This window comes from Lissotriton helveticus, chromosome 3_2, assembly GCF_964261635.1.
Source record: "Lissotriton helveticus chromosome 3_2, aLisHel1.1, whole genome shotgun sequence".
In the NCBI taxonomy this organism is placed as follows: domain Eukaryota; kingdom Metazoa; phylum Chordata; class Amphibia; order Caudata; family Salamandridae; genus Lissotriton; species Lissotriton helveticus.
Genome location: NC_136062.1, coordinates 231,985,828 through 232,008,468, shown reverse-complemented (window position 1 = coordinate 232,008,468; position 22,641 = coordinate 231,985,828). Strand labels below are relative to the sequence as shown.

Genomic DNA, 22,641 nt, shown 5'->3' with positions numbered 1-22,641 from the left:
CCCAAGATGACACCATCCTCACGTCTTGGTCTACACCCTTCTTCCTTCCACTTCTCTCTCTCTTGCCAGGGTGCCGCCTGCTGCCATTCTCTCACTTCATCCCATGTAGGCACTTCTTCAAACACTCGAAGTTGGCAGCTGTTTCCGGGCCCCCCCCGTTTTGGATTTATGATCAATCGATCCCTGGCGCATAATTGTGCCACTCGATCAGCAAAATCATTTCCCAAAGATACAGGGTCAAAGTCCTTCTTATGGGCAACACACTTGACCACTGCCAATTCTTTTGGTAATTGGATTGCCTCTAAAAGGTCTTGAACAACTTTTCCATTTCGAATAGGGGTACCTGATGAAGTCAGGAACTCCCTCTGTAGCCATAATTGGCCAAAGTCATGCACAACTCCAAAACAGTACTGACTGTCAGTATACACTGTTAGGCGTACGTTTTTCCCCAATTTGCAAGCTTTTATCATAGCGATCAATTCGGCTACTTGTGCAGACTTTACTTCAAATAAATAACCTGCTTCTACAATTTTGGTTAAGGAGACTACCGCATAGGCAGCACTCAGGCCTCCTTGTTCATGTCTTAGGCATGAACCATCCACAAACAATTCCATGTCATGTTTAGGCAAAGGTGTTTCTTTAATGTCTGGGCGTGGTTTTGTGCAAAATTCTGTTAAATCAATGCAGTTATGTTCATCTTCCTCCCCATCTTCCATATCCATTGAGTTGGGAAGCAGAGTGGCGGGGTTCAGAATGTTGCACCTGACAATTGTTATATTTGCAGCACCCACGAGAATCCTCTCGTATTTAGTCAGCCGACTAGGGGTGAGATACTGAGTTTTCGTTCTCGTTAGCAAAATTACCACTCCATGTGGAACATACACAGTTACAGGATGTCCCATGACAATGGATTCACTCTGCTCTAAACTTGTGCAAGTAGCAGCTACTGCTTTCAGACATCCTGGTAATCCAGCAGCCACTGGATCCAGGGTGGCAGAGAAATATGCCACTGGCCTTCTGGTTGTGCCATGTTCTTGGGTTAGGACTGACAACGCGCAATTATCGCGAGTGTCACAGAACAGGGCAAATTCCTTGGAATAGTCTGGCATTCCCAACGCAGGGGCTGTACACAGACAATCTCGCAATTTTGTGAAGGCTGTTAAGCTTTCATCATCCCATTCTACAATATCTGGTGTTCCTCTCTTGGTCATTTTTATCAAGGGCCTAGCTAGGACTGCAAATCCCACAATCCATTGCCTACAGTATCCTATCACTCCAAGGAACATTCTGATTTCTTTCTGAGTACGGGGTAACTGCATCTTTTGAATTATTCTCACTCTTTCTGATGTTACTTTCCTGATGCCTTTCTCTATCTGGTGCCCCAGATATTTCACTGATTTTGCACAGAACTGTAATTTTTCAGGGGCCACTTTATGTCCCTTCTCACTCAGGTGATTCAGTAGGGCAATGGTGTCAATCACACAGTCCTTATGACTTTTGGACGCCACCAAGAGGTCGTCAATGTATTGCACCAAGACAGAATTTCCAGGTAAGACCAAAGTTTCCAAGCATTTTTTCAAGATCTGATTAAAAATAGAGGGGCTCTCTGTGTACCCCTGGGGGACCCTGTTCCAGACATACACGTGACTGTTGAAAGCAAATGAGAAAAGAAATGTGCTGTCTGGATGCAAGGGAATGGAAAAGAATGCATGACACAGGTCTATCACAGTGAACCACTCAGCATCCCAGGGAATCTGATACAGAATCACTGCTGGGTTCGGCACAATAGGACAGCAAGGAACCACTATCTTGTTCACCTTTCTTAGGTCTTGCACTACTCTGTACTTGCCACTAGGCTTTTTGATGCCCATAATCGGTGAGTTGCATGGGCTACTCATTACTTCCTGTATGATGTTTCCTTCTAGCAATTTCTGTATTTCCAGGGCAACACCTGCTCTCACTTCTGCATTCATTCTGTAGGGTTTAGTATTGGGGTATACTGCATTGTCCTTGATGGCTATCTGTATGGGGTCTACGTTTTTCATTAATCCTACATCTTTTCCGGTAAAGTCCCATACCTCTGGCTTCACTGTTTCTTGTAGTTCTTTGGGCAAATCCTGCATAGTCATTCGCTTAATTTCTGAGTCAGGTCTGATTAACATTAATTTATAAATGCCATCTTCATCTGGGGTCTGAATTTCAACACCCTTTGGTGTGCAAAAGATGGTACAGTTCATTTTGCACAGCAAATCACGTCCCAGTAAGTTCACTGGACTGGTGTCACAAACAACAAATCTAGGCATTTCTTTAAAGTTTCCAATTGAGATCTCCATGGGCTCGGTAACAGGAGTACTAATTAATTGATTAGATACACCCACTACTTGGATGGCTTCTCCCGAGAGGGGTAGGTTTGGAACGTCCACTGTTCTCACAGTAGAACGGGTAGCGCCAGTGTCCAACAGAAAAGTGACATCATTTCCGTCAACCTTTCCTTCAATGTATGGCCCTGACTGGTCTACCGGCAAGGAGGCGCCAAGTACGCACTCCTCGTCCTCCCCTCTCAGGCCCCGTCAGTACTGGTCATCACAAAAGAAGGTGTCATTTAGTAAATACTGCGAAGTTGCTGCATTTCTGTTCTCATTGCTCCCCCAGACTTCTACGTCATCACCCTGTGGTGATTTTCCCTTAAATACTTGCTTCGGTGCTCGGGGCAACTGAATCGTTTTTACCTGTTGTTGGGTCTTTCTTGGTCTTTCATTCTGCGTGTGTTGAGTTAAATCAGGTGTTTTGGAGTTATCATCCGGCAAATAGGGACACTCGTCTCGCCAGTGTCCAATTTCTCCGCACTGGTGGCAGGGAAATTTCTTCTTAGCCTCCTCCCTGCTCATTTTGGGCCGGGGCTTTCCTCCACCCCCACCCCCAGGACCTTGGTTCTGAGTAGTTTTGGCCATTTTATTCAATTGTTTTTCCTGCTGTTCTGCGAGCTTCACTTGAGCCCACATAACCTTCTCCTTGAGAGCCTTTTTCTTTTCTGCCATCTCGTCCTCACAGTACTTTGCGTACCGTAGGACCTCATCCATCTTTTTAGTATGCCAACAGATTTTGTTATCTTTTATCCACTGACAAATTTCGGGTCTTAAACCATTTACAAACCTGTAAATAAAATGTGTCATATCCTTCATCTCGATGTTATCTATACCACTGTATGTTTTGAACACCTGCAACAGCCTTTCATAAAAGGAGTGCACTGTCTCGTCTCTTTCCTGCGTGGTTCTATCTATCTTGGTCCAATCGGTTTCCTTTGCTGGCACTTTTAGTTTCAGATGCTGAATTACTTGCTCATATTTTCTCATCACTTCTTTCGATGGTTCCCCTGTTTTGTCATCTCTCGGGTATTCCTCACTAGGCCAAGCTATGGCTATTTTACACTCGGTCCATAGATCTACCGGGACCACAATGTCGAAAAACCCATCCAGGTCTTTCCACAGGCATTTTTGCACCTTTACGAACCTTTCCACCTGCCTGTACCAGTCAACTGGCTTTTCGCGCAATTTCGGGAAATCGTTAGTAAAGGACACAATATCCTGTCTGGACCATGGAACGTGCACATACTTTCCACCTGGTACTTCGCGCATAGGGCATAACTGTTCTGGTTTTTCAGCTTCTTTTAGCAAGAATTCGGGAGTTGCCTGCCTAGACCTGGCCTCATCCTTTTTCTTGGCCCATCTGGCTTTCCACCTTTCCACATCTCCCCATTTTTCCAATACTGTCAATAATTCTTTGACCTGTGCTTTCTTCCCCGACATATTCAAGTTTTCCAAATCTTTGTCTGAGAAATCTGCCCTGTATGGTTTTCGCAGCGGTTTCGATCTTGAAATATCTATTCCCATGCTAGCAGCCGTGTCTGTCAGTTTTTCATGAAGTACTCTGGTACTTCGGGTGAGACTCTTGCAGATAAACAGCATTTCGTCTTCAGAGTAGGTATTTAATCTGTCTAAACCTACGTTTCCTGCCATCAATTCCTCTATTTCTATTCTCAGCTTATAGAGATCCAAAGGTTTCGTTGGGGACGCTTGTTTTTCAAATTCTTGACTCCATCTTTCGATTTCTTCAGGAGTCACCAATGTGACACTCTTCGTACCTCAGGTCGATTCCATCTGAATTTCCCTCGCGTTAAAAGGATTATGTATTTTCTGTATCTTTTTTCCTGCATTTCTAACGGGCAGATCTAGTAGCGAGACCTCCGACTCACACTCACTTGTCTGGTCATCTATGATTAAGGGTTCTGGTCTGGTCGGTGCAATGACAGGAGTAATTACGGGAGGTTTCGGACTTCCTTGACGGTCCCCGTACAGCGGAACCACCGGTCCGATCGTTACTGGGATCGTCAAGGCTTCAGGACTTGCATTTAGCTGTGACATTTTCTGTATTATCTCAGCTCTCTCATTTCCTAGCGCTTCCCGCTCTTTCTCTTCTAATAACCTGTCCAAAGTGTTTCCATGTAACACCTGCGGGGTTAGAATGGGAGCATAACTCGGTGCAGTGGGATGTGTCTCACTTGGTCCTCCGCCATAATTAGGTTTCTGAAACAGACTTCCTGTGCCTAGAATTCTCTGATCTTCCTCATCCCGGGACTGTAATCGTGGCATTCCTGAACTCCAGGACCTCACCTCCGTAGGGGGGACGAGAGCAAAAATCTCCTTCACGTGAATATCCCGTCTCCCCACCCACGGGTCTCCTGGGGTAAATACTTCTGGTTTCTACGGGTCCTAGATTCTCAGTATAAGGAGGAATTAGATAATCCCCTCCTACACTTGCGGACCTGACCTCCTCCCTTTGTAGGGGTCTCCGGGGAATATCTCCTGCACTCGAAGGTCGGTGTCCCTCATTATAAGGAGGCGGACTTCTCATGCATATGTCATCTAACAATTCGTCATCTGATTCTCCCAGGGGCCCCCAATGTTTGGTCTTTTCTGTTCTTTCCCCCCCCCCCCAGGAGGATCTTCTGCTGGCATCATGGGAAACAGTCCCTCAACAATCATACTCTGTCTCCATTGTTTCATCTTTTTGTCTCTGGTTTCTTGTTTCAGTTTTGGGTAATACTTGGTCAGCCCTTTATCCATTCGGGGCTTTTCCCTTTGGAAAGCCTCAATCTCCCATTCCTCTAATGCCTCATACTGCGTTAGTCTCGGTCTGGGATGTAATTCATTCATTCAGGTTCTTAAATTGAATAGGATCCTACCATTAAAGGTACCTTCTAACGGAAAGGCCATTATTCCGTCGTCTTTTGTGTATTTCACCCAATTTTCTAACCACACACATGTATTGTACCCTCTGTCAAACATCATGAAAGAGGCAGGAGTATTTGGTGGTGGAATAACAATGCCCTCTCTAGTTTTAATCGGCTTGTCCTTTTTGAAGTACTTCTTTACCTTATTTACAAGGGACAATTTTCTCTTATTTCCGTACATAATGCCGTATCTATTAGCCTTCCACTGATCCCTTTCAAACCCTAGGTTTCTTGGATCGGGTCTAGTCTCTGGAGTATATGAGTGCCACATACGATTTCTACGCCTAACTTTGTTTACAAAATTACCTCCAATCAGAATGCGTCTTGTAATTCCGTGCGACCAATGGGGTGCACGAGTTCAAATAATTTTCGGCCAATGGGTGCGCGGCCTTTTTGCGAGACAGTTCTCACGCTTTCGGCGCTCACCCCTCCTTTACAATTCCAGCCCCGCTACCCGCCCGCTGTATCTACCAATCCCAGCGCGGCTCGGAGTGACGTCAGAGACGCTTCGCAACTGACTCCCTCTCTTCACAAGGTAACGGAAACTTTCTTTCTTTCTAAAGTGCTTAGTACTTGGTTATTTTACAACGAATACACATTCGCCACAGTGCTCAAGTGTCTAGACAGGAAAGAGTTGTTTTACTGCAAGTAAACTACTTCCATTTACTTTTCACACGCTGCGGGTAGATCTCTTCCGCCTACCCTTCACTCTAGCATCAGTGAACCTGTTACTTCCCTAGACCCATCCACTCTTTCCGGGATATATCCGAGTCTAAGGTTTCCCAGCGGACACCTTTGCTTTCACCCAAGCTCCGATGAACCTGCTACTCTTCCGATGTGACCCTTACTAGGTTACGCCACTATTGGAATTTTGCCAATGAACCTCGTTACTACCATTTATTCACACATGTATTCAGAAAAAGCCCTAGTTAGTGCTTCCGGTTCTGCCTAACCTGCACCTAACTTTCCTTGAGCCTGCAACCTCAAGGCAAATGGATTCTATTCACCACTTGCCATTCAATTCCCCGGGGAGTTCCGACAACACTTAACAAAACGTTTTACATACGCATGGATTAATACATATAACAATATAAGAACAAGAAAAACAATTTTCAAAAAATTCATAAATTTCGAAAGCAACGCATCTCAAGAGAGTGATCAAGTCCCCCGAAATGGCCGCTCCTATAGCAGCATCAATATACTAGCAGCTACCGACTTGACTAGCCTAACTAGTCCTACCTAACCTTTAACTATTCCCTAACCATAACTCTGCTACCAGAAAATACTGATAGAGCGCGCGGGGTCACCCGACCAATAATTTCGCCGCTTCCGGCTTCGGGCCCATATATTTCAAATCACCATATACATTGATCGGATGACCTCACGGTCTGCTATCAGATATTTGTGAGTTCCTTTCGTTATTCTTCAGCGTACCCGACTTACCATCCACCGATGCGGGTACCTATGACCACAATGGATCAGGGAGCTAGCTGTAAAAGGAAAGGCAGCAAAATACAAACCCAACAAATAACATTCAATACTCTTGTAAAATGACCACGGACAACTGGAAGTTTTAAAGTCTTTATCTAATTTAGTAAATTTCAGAAATCATCAAATTCACAGTAATTAAGCAATCGATAATCAGAATAACAGAAAGTACATAGCTGAATAGCAAATAAGTCAGTGCAACCATTTATAAGCTAATGGAACCAGGTCACTCTTTAAATGAAGGATCAGGAATTAGAACGTTTAAGATGAATCACTAAAGATGGGATAGGCTTTGATTAGTACTAGTATTCTAGAATTTCTTCAAGGGAATGAGACAGGAGTTCGGGACATTTATATAACTATAGGAGAGTCTATGGAGAGAGACACGCTATGCTTTAAGGCAAAAGTTCTTTAGACAGTTTAAGTAAGGAGGTTCTAGACCATATCAGGAAATGACAAACTGCAATGCAAAATATAATTTCTAACAGGTAGGGTAACATAGGAACACATTATGACATAAATGCAAATAACTTTATGATTCAATGGTTGCGGGAGAAAGCATGGAAAATTAACATATGCAAAGGTATGTCTTTATTAAAGCAAAAGACAGAAAAATAGAAAGGTGCAGTTTCAGGAGATTCAGAGCAATATTTACCTAGACTGGTGTGGAAACCAAACCCTGGCCACGGGTCAGTTAAGGACAGGAACCCCTCAAGGAAGGATACCCCTCAATGGACAGCAGGTGCAGAATGGACACCCAGGACAGGACAGGAAGACCAGATTAGGATCAGGACAGGACCCTCAGGACAGGACCGGCACCCGCAGTTCGGAAGCAACGCCTGCGCTCCACCCTCTCTGCAGCTATCGATCACGACCCCGATTGGGTCAGCGAACTCCCAGCAAAGTGCTCCGCCAGCACTTTAAGGTTTAGTAAAACCTTAGTCTATGGTCAAATTTCGGACAGAGTGCTCCGCAGCTCTCTGTATCTTCAGTCACCTATTGAGTGCGTTGGGTCAGTGACAGGTCAGCTAAACCAGACAAGTCGGACAATTTCCCTAGGTGAACCCAGGGTAGATATACTGTTTTGGGACGGTGTACCACCCCCCAATGTTGCAAAGTGTCAGAATCCCTCAATTTGGATTGGTCCTAAAGTAGGGTTTGGGTAACACACCAATCAGAATAGACTATTTGTAGGCCTAATTTACATCTCTGGGCACCGCCTAGCAAGATTGGGGTTCCCATGAGAAAGCCGCACAGAATACAATGAAAAGAATACATTTCGATACAATAGAACATAATCATGACGCTTCTGCTGGGTGAAGGTGCTCTTTCCCAGGGTGGCTCTGGCATCAACCTTCTTTGGCCTGAGTTCAATGCCATGGCAACTTCTAGTGATTCTGCGCAGAAATACCCTCCAAGATGGACTCCCCAGCCCAGCACCCCTCCGAGTCGAGGATACATGAAAAGTAAGAGAAAACAAATTAAAACATAGAAGTGACGGTATGAAAAACACATCATTGGTTTTGTACTGTAAACCTATCATTATAAAAATATACTATGCAGTTTAAATGTTAGCAACATATACACACTCACAAGAGCATCACCACGTTATTCACGAAAGCTGTGTATTACGCATGCGCACCCTTTCCCACCAAACTTATAACTACGTCAGGTCACGTGAGTGTGACTGACGCATGCGCAGAAGCCATTTGCCAAGCGGCGGCCATGTTTAGGAACACGGATTAGTTGTATTAGAAATACACGTACGCAAGCTTCCTCTACTTCGTTCGAATATAAAAATAAAAGATTAGTAAGACGTACAAATTTTATTAATTGATTACACACGGGCGAGGTTCATGACTCGAGCAAGTCGCGAAGCGAAGCTTGCTCTATCACTATCATGATGTAAATATCCTATATCCTTGTTGTCAGACTGTAGGCTGATCTGTAATCTTGAAGCAATCACCTATCACCAACTGTGGTCACACAGATTGAATAGGAATCATGGTATGAGTCAGTGATGAGTGCTACGTAGGCCAAAAATGTCCTGGGGTTTGCTTCTTTTCTCATCTAGAGGAAACCCAACCTGGCAGTTCATCTGGACTGTACCTACCACAGCAGGACCAATGGTGATTAGCAAATGACCGGTAAGATTAATCCAAGCATTCCAACCTGACCATTTTCTTTCCCTCTCTGCAAGACTCTAAGTGTGACGTGGGTCCCATGCTCACTGTACAGCAGAAATCAAGTTATGTCTCGCAGATAAGGACTAAATAGGCTAAAACCGGTCTGTGGTTGTTTGTGTTCCCATTTGGGGGGGTCAGGGATGGCAGTTCAGACTAGACGTTACCTTATTGGAGCCGGGCCAAGGTTAATTTGCATATGTCCTCTTAGTAGCAAAGAACAGTGGACTGGAATACAGGCCCAGATTGTTAACAGTTGCTGAAATTCAAGCAATTCACCCATCAACCTTTTGTTTTATTCCAAACCAATGGGGCCCTATAACAAACAGCTTACTTCTGGGTAAAAGAACCAGTCATTCAGATCTCAGGTGTGCTTAACAAAACAGCATTGTCTCTGGCAAGCAGACTGGTTCCGACCTTGAAAAGTCATGGAATCGGCGTTTCTTGCAATATGGGATGACCCTATATTAGAAGATACTCCAAAGAAGCTTCTACACTTCTAAACCCTCAGCAGCTTTCAACATAATGCACCACCAGCTTCTACTTAAAGACTGAAAATGGCTCAGTTCCTACCTCACAGATAAAATGCAAATAGTGTCACTACTGCCATTCCCCCAGGACACCACAGATGCCCCACCTCAATGTCTATCCGACTCCCGCTCCAGAGAATACCAACTCCTTTAAACGTAACTTACACCTACTCCGACGACACCTTCATTATCTATAAACTGGAGAAGCTTTTTACACCCTAGTTATCTGGATTTACTGAATGTCTACAGGTAGTAAAACAAGGGAATATTACAAAATCGTCCGAATATAAATTCCTCTAAAACTGAGATTTTAACTTGTGGAAAATGGGAAAGCCATACCCCAACCACAGCCTGGCGTTTTGAAGCTGAATCTCCTCCCGCCATATCAACAGAAGTAAAGAACACTTATGGGATTATGGGCTTTAAACTCTCACTCGAAACTCAGGCCTACAAGGTATAACAAAATACAGCTTTGAGATTATAAGACCAACACCTTGACTACAGCCCAGCCCTCAATAACTCCAGTACTGTCATATTTAGACAATGCCACTGGGTTTTAAATTGGGCTCACAAAGCGTCTATTCTATGAAATTCAGCAAATCCAGAATGCCTTTGCCAGACAGGTTCTCAGCAGGAACAATTGTGACCACATCTCTCCTGCACTGAAAGCCCAGCACTGGTCCTGTTACAAAGCACATTTCCTTTACAGCTCCTTGTATCGCCCACAGAGTTATACCTAGCACAGGTCCCATCTTTCTACAATCCAAGTCCAATTCAAACTCACAATATTTGGAGGAACCGGAGATGGCATCACTGCTAAACATTCTTCCTCTGACAGGAAGCTCTTCTGGAGGACTACACTCTCGAAATTTAAGACAATCTGCTACCACTTAAAATTCTGAGAAGCAAAACCTACTTGACTCTTCCCAAAATTCATGGCCGCCTTTACGCCAATGTTTGTTGCCGCTTTCCTATGACCGCCTTTGCTATGGATTCCCTCCCTACCACTCTTTAACAGTGCTCTTCAAGCCTCTATAATCACTCTCTCACATGCACTTCTTTTGTTTTATAGCGCCACTCATGCCAGTGTAGGGTTTCTGAGCAGTAAACATCATACGTACATTACATAGAGCTAATGAATTGTACTTGTGTGATTCAGTGTATGGGAATTTTTACATAAGACCAGAGCCACTGGAAGTATGCGCACGAGAGAGCCAAATTATGCTGCAGGGTTGAGTAAATTATACAGCAAGAAATAGGCAAATTATGTGGCATATTTTGCAAAAGAATTACTTCATTATTTTGCCATTTTTAAACTTTTTAACACTGTCTGGGCATAAATTGAACCTCATTAGGGCCAGTTTAACACTTAAATATAGCAAGTACCTACAGAAAGGTGACCATTCAACTTTTGGAAAGGGCCTAGCACTATGAAGCAACTCAAGTTGCTGCGTTTTTAGTAACTTTTGAACCGTTTGAGCTAGAAATTCTTTTGGGGTTAAGATCTGCAGATTATTCTGATGGATTAAGTGGCAAATGCAGCAAATCTACAATTAATCGGAAATCACCACGGCCGCACAATCGCATAATTCCAGTGTCCCTGCATAAGACAGAGGACTAGAAGGAGTAGGAGTCACATGTCATCCATACTGGGAGGCAGTATAGTTAGAAAGTGCATGATCTGGAGAAGCACAAACTCTGGATTTATAACGTAACACCATGGTTGGATAAAAGACTGGGTAAGAAAACATAACGTTCTAACCTATACCTTTTAGTCTGCATGCACCTCTTTGATGACATTTTTTTTATTTTCAAACCAATTTTTATTGCTTTTTAAAGTAGTATAGTCAGTATTGCAACCATTACGGTATGAGAATGGAATCAACAGCAGCGTACATGTTCCCTGCTGGTCGATATACTATAAACAATGGTGGTTGTTACTACAGGAGACATTGGTTGAGCTTTACATAATCAACAAACATCGTGCGAAACAAGTTCAACCGGCTGGCTATAACCATCACAAACCGTCAAGATCTCTGCACATGTGATATATCATCTGTTCGGCACTGGTTGATAACAGCCATGGGACCCAGCTCTAAACACGTTTTGGGCAAGGACGCATAGCCCGCGCAGTTTAACGATAAAGTTTCCGGCATTGTGTATGGACCAAGATTCGGTGAGGCAGGTTTGGATTCTAGGATTATTAAAGGCTGGGGGATGTGGGGAGGAGGGTGGGAGGGTGGGAAGAAGGGTGTACTAGGCAACAATTGCAGTTTGGAATAGTGTGTGGTGGGCGGTCAGTCTCTTTGATGACAGTTAATGGGTAGTGTTAGACCTGACACCTTTTGGCGTGATTCTTCCCCCATATTTTGCCTCTGACTCATGTGTGTTGATGCTGTGCTGGATTTCGTTTTTGCTGATTTAGATGCTTTGGACACTCTGCCACTGCTGATCAGTGTCAGAATGTAAGTGCTCCTTCTGTAAATTGTGATATTGGTTGAGTATACCTGATTGGCATATTTGTATCACCACGAAGTCCCTAGTAAAGGGCACTGTGTGTGCCAGGGCTGGTGATGACAAATGCTACCAGTGGGCCTGCAGCGCATATTGCGCCACCCACATGAGTAGCTTTAAAATGGTGACTCAGGCCTGCCAGCGCAGGGCCTGTGTGCAGCCAGTGACTGCCATGTCAGCCTGGCCAGTGTCCCCACTGGCTAGGCCTAAACCTTCCCTGTCTGTGCACATCAGTCACCCCTATGGAAGGCTCAAGGTACCCCCCTGGGCAGGGTGCAGTGTATGGATAAGGTAGAGCATGTGCTAGTGCAGGTACTATGCTCTGGTAGTGGGCTGCAGCCATTTTATGTGCTCACTGCTGTAAGGCTATCTTGCTCCATAGAGTAACATGGAGGAGGCTGGGCCCATGTGATACCAGCCTATCTTCCCCTAGGAACAAGATGGGACATAAGTGAAAGATATCCCTGGACTCAGAATTTAATGACACATCTTTTAGTGAAGGGTGTTTTTAAATCCTGTGTTGGAGAATAGCACTTTTAGAAAGTGGCTGTTCTCTTGTCTAAACCTTTCTGTGTGCCTGGGTTTGTGGAATGCCTGCCTGGTCTGGATGTGACAGGGAGGGGCTGCAGAGCCCCAGAGGAGAGGGTCGGAGCCATCCCGGGGATGAAAGGGCACATCTGCCTGCCTGGGAGGAGGGAGGAAGGAATGCCTGATAAGTGCTGAGCTGCGCCTGCCTACCTCCCCCACGTTAGCTCTCTCCTGGTGGTCAACTGACACCCCTGGCCCTGAAGCTGACAGGAAGAAGAAAACCAGAGACAAGTCAGTGCTCCGCAACCCCCAGAACTGGTTTAGACTGGACCCAGGGCCTCCATGCACAAAGACTTCAAAGACATTGAGGGGTATAAGGAAAGGACCCCTGACTACAGAAGTTTAGATTCTGAAATTCTGCAAGCAAGAAGGAACCTTCGCTGGAAGGAGGACAGCTAGAGAACTGAAGGAAGACTGCCTTGCTGTGTGCTCTAAGGGCTGACTTGTTCTACTGTCCAACTGGAAGCTAAGGAGAAGAAAGGGACTTTGCTGTGTGCTGTGACCCTGCCTACTTGAAACTGCCAAGACTCTGCTGTGTGCTGTGTCTACAACTGAATCTCCAAGGGCCTGAGAAGAGCTGGCCTCCTGTTGGGAACCCAGGGCTAAAGGTTCCTAAAGCTATCCCAGAAAACAGCTGCAAAATCGTGCTGTTGGGACCCGAGACGCGTGGTGCTGGACTGCGGAGCGTGAGGATGGGATCGGTGTGCTCATCGGCACATTAACCGTGAGGGTCGGAGGCTTGTGGAGCCTCCCCTCGTGAAATCCGCTCCCAGGTGGTGGCAAGGTCGAGAGGGGGGTCTAGTCGAGACCAGCGCCCTTGGAAACCCTTTGCCGCCAAATCACCACCGCGGCCCGGGGCCAGGAAACCCCCCCGCAATCTGCTCCGAGGTCCAGGAGCTGCCGCGGCGAAGAACGAAGCCGCCGCGACCCCATTGGCTGAGGGAGCCGAGTCCCCTCACTAACGCCGCGACGGGATTGGCCCGCGCGGCGCAGCGTCATCAGCTGTGGTGTGCCGTGATTGGCTGAGCCTGCGGAGCGTCATCGGCGAGGCCGCGCTGCCATTGGTTGGCGGCCTCGCGCTCAGAGGGGCTCGACTAGAGGGCCGCGACAGGATTGGCTGCCTCCGCTGAAGCTGCGGGAGGTGCCGAAGAATTGCCGTGATCACCGCTAGGCCCGGGAAAAGGTGAGCTGACCCCGCCGAGGGATTCGAAAAGCGTCCCGTCCCCCTGGCCTGCCGTCCCACACAAGGTGAGCCTCACCTCCTCCCCCGCCGCTCGTTGGATTGTCGAGAGCGGGCGGGAGGGGAAAGGGGACCGGCCGGGGCGGGGACGAGAGAGATCTGCCGGGCGAGGTGCGCCCGGAGCCTGAGAACGAGTGAGGCTGTCCCGGGGCAGAAGAGAGAGTCCCTGGGCCGCGCGGTGAGGCGCATCTGCAGCGCTTGAGGTCCAGTGCTTGAGGGGCTGATTCTCTGGCATAGTCCATACGCTGGAATTGTTTCCTTGGCTCGTTTTGAGAGCATCCCAATTATAAATCAGTGGCCATATTTTCTTACCTACTGATTAAAGAGACTAGAGACTTGAGACTGATGTGATAAAGAACTTCCTATTAATAGGTGCAACCCTTAAGAATTAAGTGTAACCTTTACCTGAAGAAGTAATAATCGTGCAACTGCTTGATTTACATGGCTGAAACTAGATAAAGTTATATATTTTTATAAAATATAAGTACCTGTGTGGTCTCAGTTTGTGGTGGATTGGGAATTACTGTTGTGTTAAGTGCAAATGTTATCCACATTGCCTCCGAGTTTAGCCTAGACTGCTCGCGCCATGCTACCTAGAGGGTGAGCAGGGGTTATCTCAGAGGGTTATTCCGTCGCCCTGACCGGAGCTAGGGGTCCCTACTTGGGCCAAGGTACTTACCTTTGCCAACCAGAGATCCCGGGTTCTAACAGGTAGTTATTCTATATTAGAATCTTAACTTATAGACTGCAAGCAACACATTGATCTCTGTGACAAAAGTAGTAACCCACTGAACTATTTAAATTATAGGTACTTCTGTGATTTTCATTGTGCATGTTCTTTACATCCGGCATTTTAATCCTCTGCGCTACCTTATGAGGAATCAAAACTTTCACTAGACAAAACTCCAATCTCTCTCCAGTAGACCCATGAATCATCATAGTTATCTTGACATTTTTACTGTTGCTTGGAAATTGCTGGAGGCCAAAAAGCTGCAGCAGGTGCTTTTACATCCACAATATATTTTGGAAACACGGCGCCCCTCCCCCTCCGAAGTCAGCACCTGATGCTGTAGAATAGGTTGCACTTCCTTAGATCCGGTCCTGCCCAAGTCGCAATTCAATCTCTAAAAGATCCTATAGATTCTAGACCTGGCATGACAACAAGGGATCTAGTGACAGAAGACAAGTGACCGACAAGCAACAACGGAAGCTTGGTACTGCCACACCTTGCTTTGGATCTAAATCCTGCTAGGTTGTTTCTCAGTGACCTAGTCAAGCCCACAGCACACCTGGATGGGTCTGAACTTGACAGGGGGGTACAGCTGTCAATATAGTGATTTAAACCTTTTTGATTGAGACTATGACTGGCAATCCTTTTTGTAAGAAACTCAATGCAAAAACAGTAAATGCTGCATGTGAGCTTGAATCTTTTATTCCTCTCTGCGCAGTCTCAAGCTTATCCTCTACTACAGCCTTAGAGCCAGAAGTAGTGGGCTCTTCTTGCCATTAAAGGCCTGGTCCCGTGTTAAAGGCCCGGTCCCGTGTTAAAGGCCCGAGTTGGAGCCTTTAATTGCCAGTAGAACCCGCTGTTCTAATTTGTAAAAACAAAGGCCTCACGGAGCCCGAGGGGGTTTAACCCCTTCCCTGCTCCCGACGGCAGCACTCCCTCCCTAGTGCTGCAAACGGCCAACGGCCGTCGCAGCCCCGCCCACTCATTAGAACGCCCGCACCGCGGCGGAATTGCCGCATCGGTTAAGGCGTTAAATCTCCTCAGGTTTCGAGAGGCCTTTGTTCCAGCAACAAAAACGTTGGAATGTTGCTCTCTGTGCTTTTACTGGCCATTAAAAGCCCGTAGCACTCCATTGTCTACAATGAAGTGCTCAACATTCCATAATGGAATACTCAACATTCCAATGTCCTACTGAAAGGCTTCATAATTCTCCTACTCCATATGCAGTCCAGACACACTGCACCCAACTTTCGCTGTGCATAGGCCAGACTACAGATAGCACCTTTCAACCATGGACCAGAAGGAAGGCAATGAAAATTGGAGTACTGCGTGACTATGCATCATGAGGGCCATGAAATACTGGATAAATGAGAAACATGGTGTAGCTGTTTAATCAATAATCGAGAGCCCCCTTTTGGATCACACGGTTGAAAAGGGTGGTGGCTGTAAAGAGGCTTATGTGAGACTTGCTGGGTGAGTGTGCATGGTGACTGATTTTACTTCATGTAGTGGATAAGGTCAGACGCTGCCTTGTGGTTGAGTGTCACCTGTGGGTAATAGCTGACTCTTTACTGCCTTCCTAAAGTCCTGGTGATTTCAGATGTTAATCACCTTTGCTGGGGGTCAGTTCCAGAGATGGTGCAAACTGTCATTAAAGGGTACATCTTTTGCCAATGATAAAGGCCCCTACTAGATGGTTGTTCTTAAGTGGGTATGAACAAGCTTTTACTAGATATTGCAATGAACAGCGACAAGAGAATTTTCCTAAGAGTATTAAAGAGTGAATTTATGAAGAAGATCTTGGTCACAATGGTTATTAGATTAATAGGAAAAAACAAGCTGTGCAAATCCTCCTCTTATGGTATGTTAATATATTTTTACTCCCTTGTACTAGACTATGTGGAAAGCTTCTTACTGTTTTTATAATTATGTAAATATTTGTATGTTCTTCGTATTACTCTATCTGATCTTTATTATACATGCACAATGTCTCATTGTGACTTATAAAACATTGTGTTGTCATGACTGATGAGGGTTGCTCTACAAAAGCGTCAAAAATAGAATAAAGAAATATATCATTGGTTCTTTGGGGCTTCAAGTCGGGTGTGTGTTAAGGTTCGTTGGCTTTGTGTTCTTTTACAAATGACAGCTTCCATATTCGAAAAGTACTCTTAATCCAGATTTTTTAACAGCCCTAACACCCTAGCAGCTGGTTCACTCTGCTGTTTGTGCAGTGCTGTGGTGGTTGACTTTTCCAAAAGTGTGTTAAAAAGCTTCATGCTCCACAGTCCACGTTGTGAATGTATGGCAAATTAATACCCTAATGAGCACTTAACATTTTCTGGATATGTGCAATGAAATGGACAATAGAGGGCTAGAAAACCAAATGTTGGAAACGCGTTTCTGTGTTAAAATATAAAATGTACAAAAAACCCTCAATATTTTTACAACATTCTAAGGTGGTCTGAGACTAGCAGTCGCCCATCCCTAATGAGCTCTGCAGGAGCTCACTCGTGGTGCTTGTGATGTTTTCCGGTTTTGCAGTGGCAGTCTTCCTGCAGACCTGCAACAGACAGTGGTCTATTTTCCACACCCTACCCAAACATCCTTTCCATGCCCAGATGTTCTAGCTCGGCCTCCTAGCTCTTTTCTGCCAGCAGAAAGAAGGCCAGAGACAACCGTCACGAAATGGCACCAGCTGTCCCTGCTGTGCAAGAAAGAAAATCCACAGTTCGGCCAGAGGTGAGCTGAGGACGAGGCTGAGAGGCTATCACCCCCTGCTGGCCACCTGTGGTAACGCACTGAGGAGGAGCCTAAACGTGTAGACTAGAGATCTGAATTCGTGCCCATTCCCCGCCCTTCACACTTCCACCTTTTAACAGCTGGCTAGAGTTATGTTAAGCTGAATCATTAACTTCGGATTGTAAAATAATCCTCTGCCGTGGTTTCATGGTGGAAGCAGTACCTCATGACAGGATGTGCCCTTCTCCCGCTGTAACCGCGTCCAGGAGGTGCACTGTTGACACAGCCCTGCGGAAGCATCTGAGAGCAGGCCGACCTTCCAATGCAAAGTAGTTCTGACCTGCAACGCCTGCGCACTTTCAATCCGTGCGTTGTCCACACACACACCTTTGTCAGTGCACCTCAGTCCTACCTGCAGGCCTTTCTGCTCTTCCAAAACTAATGTTATCCACGCAAGGGCCGGACTGGCCCAAGGGGCAGTCAGGAGGTGTCCGATGGGCTGGTTTGATAGGCGAGTATGTGTGCCGTTTTTTGTGTGTTTTTGGGACCTGCTGGGCTGTTTTTGTGCAGTTGATTTTCCTGATAATGAAACAACCATTGCCTGCAGCAAGCTCAAATCCACGCAGGCTTCCATAGCTTGCAAAACATTTACACAGCGTGTCTTTACAAGTTCAAAACGGCCCATAATCGACACTTTTTTTACCTTTCCAATTCACTAAGAGGAGCCACGTATATTTTAGTGCCCGACACCTATTTTCTGTCCCGGTCCACCCTGATCCATGCTAATGGCAGCAAGAAAACTTTGGAGAGGTGGTAGGTTAACAGTTGCCTCAAATAGCACATAGTGAGTTAGCCCCTTTGCTTCGGGTGGAATTTAGGGGTTAAAATTGTGCACATTTTGCATTTCAAATTTACAGGTGACAAAGCTGTACGTTTTGAAAAGGCGCTTATTTGAAGTATTCCAGGCCTTTCATGGGATGTCGAGCAAGAATGTCCCTCCCCATGGATTTTAAGAGTTCAGCCTCATTTGAACACATGGTGAAACAATGTTGCATTTTCAGCACAAAGTCGCTACAAATTAGTTCTGTTTTCTAAGGCAGTTAAAGAAATCTAGTTATGTAACTTCAAGTGATGTATCAGTTTTCCAAATACATGTAACAGTTTTCGTCACTTCATGGCAGATGCTTCTGCGGCCCCTTCTGTAATACAGATAGCGCTGGTGCACATGTAGCACCAGGGCTATCCCAAAAGGGCATTCCCCATTTGCCTGGCCACATGCAAATGAGGAATTTCTTTACTTCTGTGCTTGTGCTGTATTATGGTCATAGACACAAAGGCAAAGAAGCGGTCAGGAGATCTACTGAAAGTGGGCTATAAAAAAGTGGCACATTGTCAGTGTGCCCCCTGATTGCAGCCAGCAGGTGGAGGGTTAAGGGGCCTTCCAAACATCCCCTTGCAGGCAGTTACAGCCATTCACTGCACCCGCCTGCAAGGGCATTTTGCAGCAACCATAAAAGTAGCAAAAAGCCAATAATGATTGTTTTTGTGCAGGAAGGTGTCCCTTCTTGCACGACAACAATGATTCCTGCAACGCAGGCACTCTTGCACCATGGAGCAAGAGTGCCTGCATTGGCGCTAGGCAGCTTTTTTTTTTAGCACCGGTGCAGGCGTGAGCACAGTGAAGGGCTGTATTCTTGTTAATATGGCTGCATCCCTGCATTTTAAAAATGACTCCGCTCGGCGCAACAAAATTGCTTGCGTTACCGCCCTGCTCCATTTTCATGTAAATATGCCCCCCTGTGCTTGCTACTAGGAAATCCATCATATGGGAGTAGCTGTCACTCTGAGGGTTTGATCCTGTTCGGTGCTGAGTCCTACTGGACACCCCAAAGCTTGAGTAGTAGCCTGAAAGACTGTGGGAGCCTAGGCACTGTAACACAGAATTACTGAATGATCCCTCTCATTCACCGTCAGTTAGCCCCCCGACTGTGTCACCTTTATCTAATGTACTGTAATGCTTATTGTGCACTTCTATCATGATATAAATTATGTGTTTACACCAGGAGCGATGCCAGAATGACCTGTGGTAAACCACTTCCTTTCAGAGATCAGGGTTGCCACAAACCGCTCTGCTTATGCACCTCATGCACTACACCTCAGGTTTCTGTCCAGAAATCTTAGTCGAACCTGTCAGTCTTCATATTATGCTATAAAACATGCATGCTTACTTCTCCCATATACCTCAATCTTAATATGCATTGCACTTGATATAGTCCAGTGCACACACATATATGCCCCTCACCAATATCCGTCCTTTCACCCACATCCTGGTTTCTGTAAGCGAGGACTGTAAACCTTCACAATTGTTTTGATTTAATTAGTTTTTCTAAACTTCTGTTTGATACATGTTATCAACTAAATGTAAACGTCTTCTAGATGGGAATAGAGTGAGGATGACATTCAGCTGGCAGCATTGACCTAATTAATTATTTGTTTTTTTCTCTCTTCTCGTCACCCTAGGAGCATTCGCAAAGGTAAAAGAGAGCCAGCGTATGAGCGATGAGGGCCGAATGGATCAAAATGAGGCAGATGGTATCCGCAAGCGATGCCGAGTAGTGGGCTTTGCGCTACAAGCGGAGATGAACTACTTCCATGAGCGGCGCATTGAGGACTTCAAGCTGATGATGCAAGCCTACTTGAAGGAGCAGATACTCTTCTACCAGCGGGTCAGCCAACAGCTGGAGAAGACCTTACGCATGTATGACAACCTTTAACGTTGCAAGTGCTAGGGAATCTTTTTTAGTTTATTTTGGACCTACTCGTGGCCTACTCATTACCAGGATGCCGATGGGTGGCTGTTACGTCATAAGACTCAACTGCGATTTTAGGGCGATTTTCATTTTGTGGCTCAAAAACTGGCTCCTGGAGCCAAATAGCCAACCCAGAAAGCTAAAGAAACTTTGGGGATTGCCATCCAGCAAATAACACAATAGTCCTTTACCCCAGCCCTGCCCTTCCTCTCTTATCAGCGTAGCACCAAAAATAGTTTAACTTTACAAATGCGATTATTTGCCATCTAGGAGCATTGCTCTGATAAGAAGAGATACTTTTATCTTCTGAGAATACATATGGCTACATGGGAAGGAGAGCTTGCAAGAGGATCCCGCTTTATACACTAGTTGATGCAACAGAAAGGTCAGATCGCTTTTTAAGACGTGACTCCTCATTCATAAAATCCACGATTACTGGTGCTTTTGGACTAGATGACGAGCATCCTTGCAGTTCCCCTGATTGTTCTTCTTGCTCCTAAAAGCCTTACTGGAGGAACTGAATGACATTGTTTATCATACTTCTTTGGACAAGATGAGGGATCTGATCCATCATGGCTACAAACATCAGAAGGTTCAAAGCTTATGGGGAATTTTCTTTCCCTGCAGAACCACCCTCTCTGTTTTCTCTGCCTGAAGGATCAAGTCATATACACCGTTTGGGAAAAGGATGCCTCTTTACCTTTTCCACAACTCAGACTGTTGGAGCTCAGGCTGAATTTCTTTCTTTTTTTAGATGCATCCAGGGTACATGTGGACTACATTACTTGGGGAATATGGCGGTTTTATGATGAATATTTCCCACCTTCCTTTTGGTTTTTTGCACCCGCACTTTGCTGAATCGCGCATGCAGGAAAAAGTTGTCTAACAAAGCATTGATTGAGAGGATACAGCTCAAGCAGCCCAAGCCACATAGAGAGAAGCGACTGCCACCATGTTCCGCAATGTTCCACTCTTAGTTGTTGAAGCTTGGTGGGAGGATTTCTGCCTTTTAGCACCCCTTGAGTAAATGACTGTAGCATCCAAAAGGCCACTGGACTTTCATAGAATCTGTGGCATTTCCTGTTTCAATGCTGCGCCTCATCCTGCCCACCCCAAAGCAGAAAAGTGCATTAGCTATTACACAGGGGCACTGGTGTAGAAACTAGGAACAAGCACAATGGCCAGTGGCCAGTGGAGACCAAGACAGAGGTAGTAAAGAAGGCACTGGAGACCAGCACAAAGTACTGCAGCAGGATCTTCATAGGGCAAAAAAGGCGATAACCTAAAGACAATATATGTGTCACACAGGACCAGCAGAGAATCCAATTTCCCCACTAGTGACGGAGTGCGATCCGGATTCTACTAAAGACAACATAAGCCCCTGTCCCAAAATGAAATACACAGCAAAGCTGTGATGGACCAAAAGCCTAGCATATAATACAGTGCCGCACATCTTGGACTCAAGCAAAGGTGCAACAGGTTGGACTTCAGCATTTGGGGCAAGAAGGACGGTATTGAGTACAGTTTACAGAACTCGCTTAATATTTTGCCTTGCATCCCCCAAAGGTTCTGTAGCACCCCCTTCTCCCAAGAGACCCCAGCAGCTAAACAGTGCCTTCCACTCGAAGATGCTGTATCTGTGGATATGAGTGGACTTTTTATTTTTGTATTCTTGTTCTACAGAAGGCTGTCTTCATGATGAACGTTGCTTGGAACAGGGCAGGAAAAGAAGTTATTTTGATGAGGTGCTGCTATATGGAGCTTGTATTTTAGAAGGATTCTTGGGTACCAATAAAAGGATGTAAAAGAATTCCATTCCAATGATCACGCGGTCATTGTGTGTTTTTTTCTATTATTCGCCAGAAAAAGGAAATAAGTCTGGTGTCGAGGATAAGGATGATTTGTGAAGGAGCCACGCCTAGATATTTTTACATTCATACATTTTTCCATGTCACAATATTAATGTTTGGGCCTCGCTATGAAATGCCCATCTCTGTTCTTTGTGCTTCGAATAATTCACTCTACAAACAGTAGTATTCTACACTTATTAGTACAGCACAATCTATGGATTACAGCTCTGAAACATTATACAGAGGGATCTAACTGGCAACTAATTCAGCACATACCTAGGTACATGGCTCTGTCTGAACACTATACTTTTTCTTGCTGCAAATAACTTGAGCGCCTATCAGGGTACAGCGCAGTGTCCTGATGCTATGAAATCCTATCAATGCCTTCAAAAGGCCACTGTCCTTATATTACAACCCCTACTAACGCCTACAACCTGAGTACCTACTAGTATGCAGGGCAGTGCTAATGCTATAAAATACTACCTGTCCCAGCAATTTGAATACCTATCACACAACGCACTGCAGGGCCCTCATAATGTAATTAAGGATTTTGGGGGCCCCTGTTTGGAACAGCTTTGAATTTATGATCCAATTACAGCTCTTTCATGCCATCTTTGTCCAGGTCACTGACAGTGCCCAGGCACACTGGTCCAAATTCTAAAAGTGTTTACAGCTA

General features: G+C 45.4%; 1 protein-coding gene across 1 annotated transcript in view; it reads left to right on the top strand.

Annotated features, from left to right (window-relative positions):
* The window catches only part of SNX33 (sorting nexin 33), a 173,089-nt gene extending 151,150 nt beyond the window's left edge, over nt 1-21,939 (top strand). Inside the window, exon 4 of the mRNA XM_078685084.1 lies at nt 19,826-21,939. Coding sequence (XP_078541210.1) covers nt 19,826-20,079 — 254 coding nt within the window. The 3' untranslated portion in view covers nt 20,080-21,939. The remainder of the gene's footprint in view (nt 1-19,825) is intronic.
* The last annotated feature ends 702 nt before the right edge of the window (nt 21,940-22,641 follow it).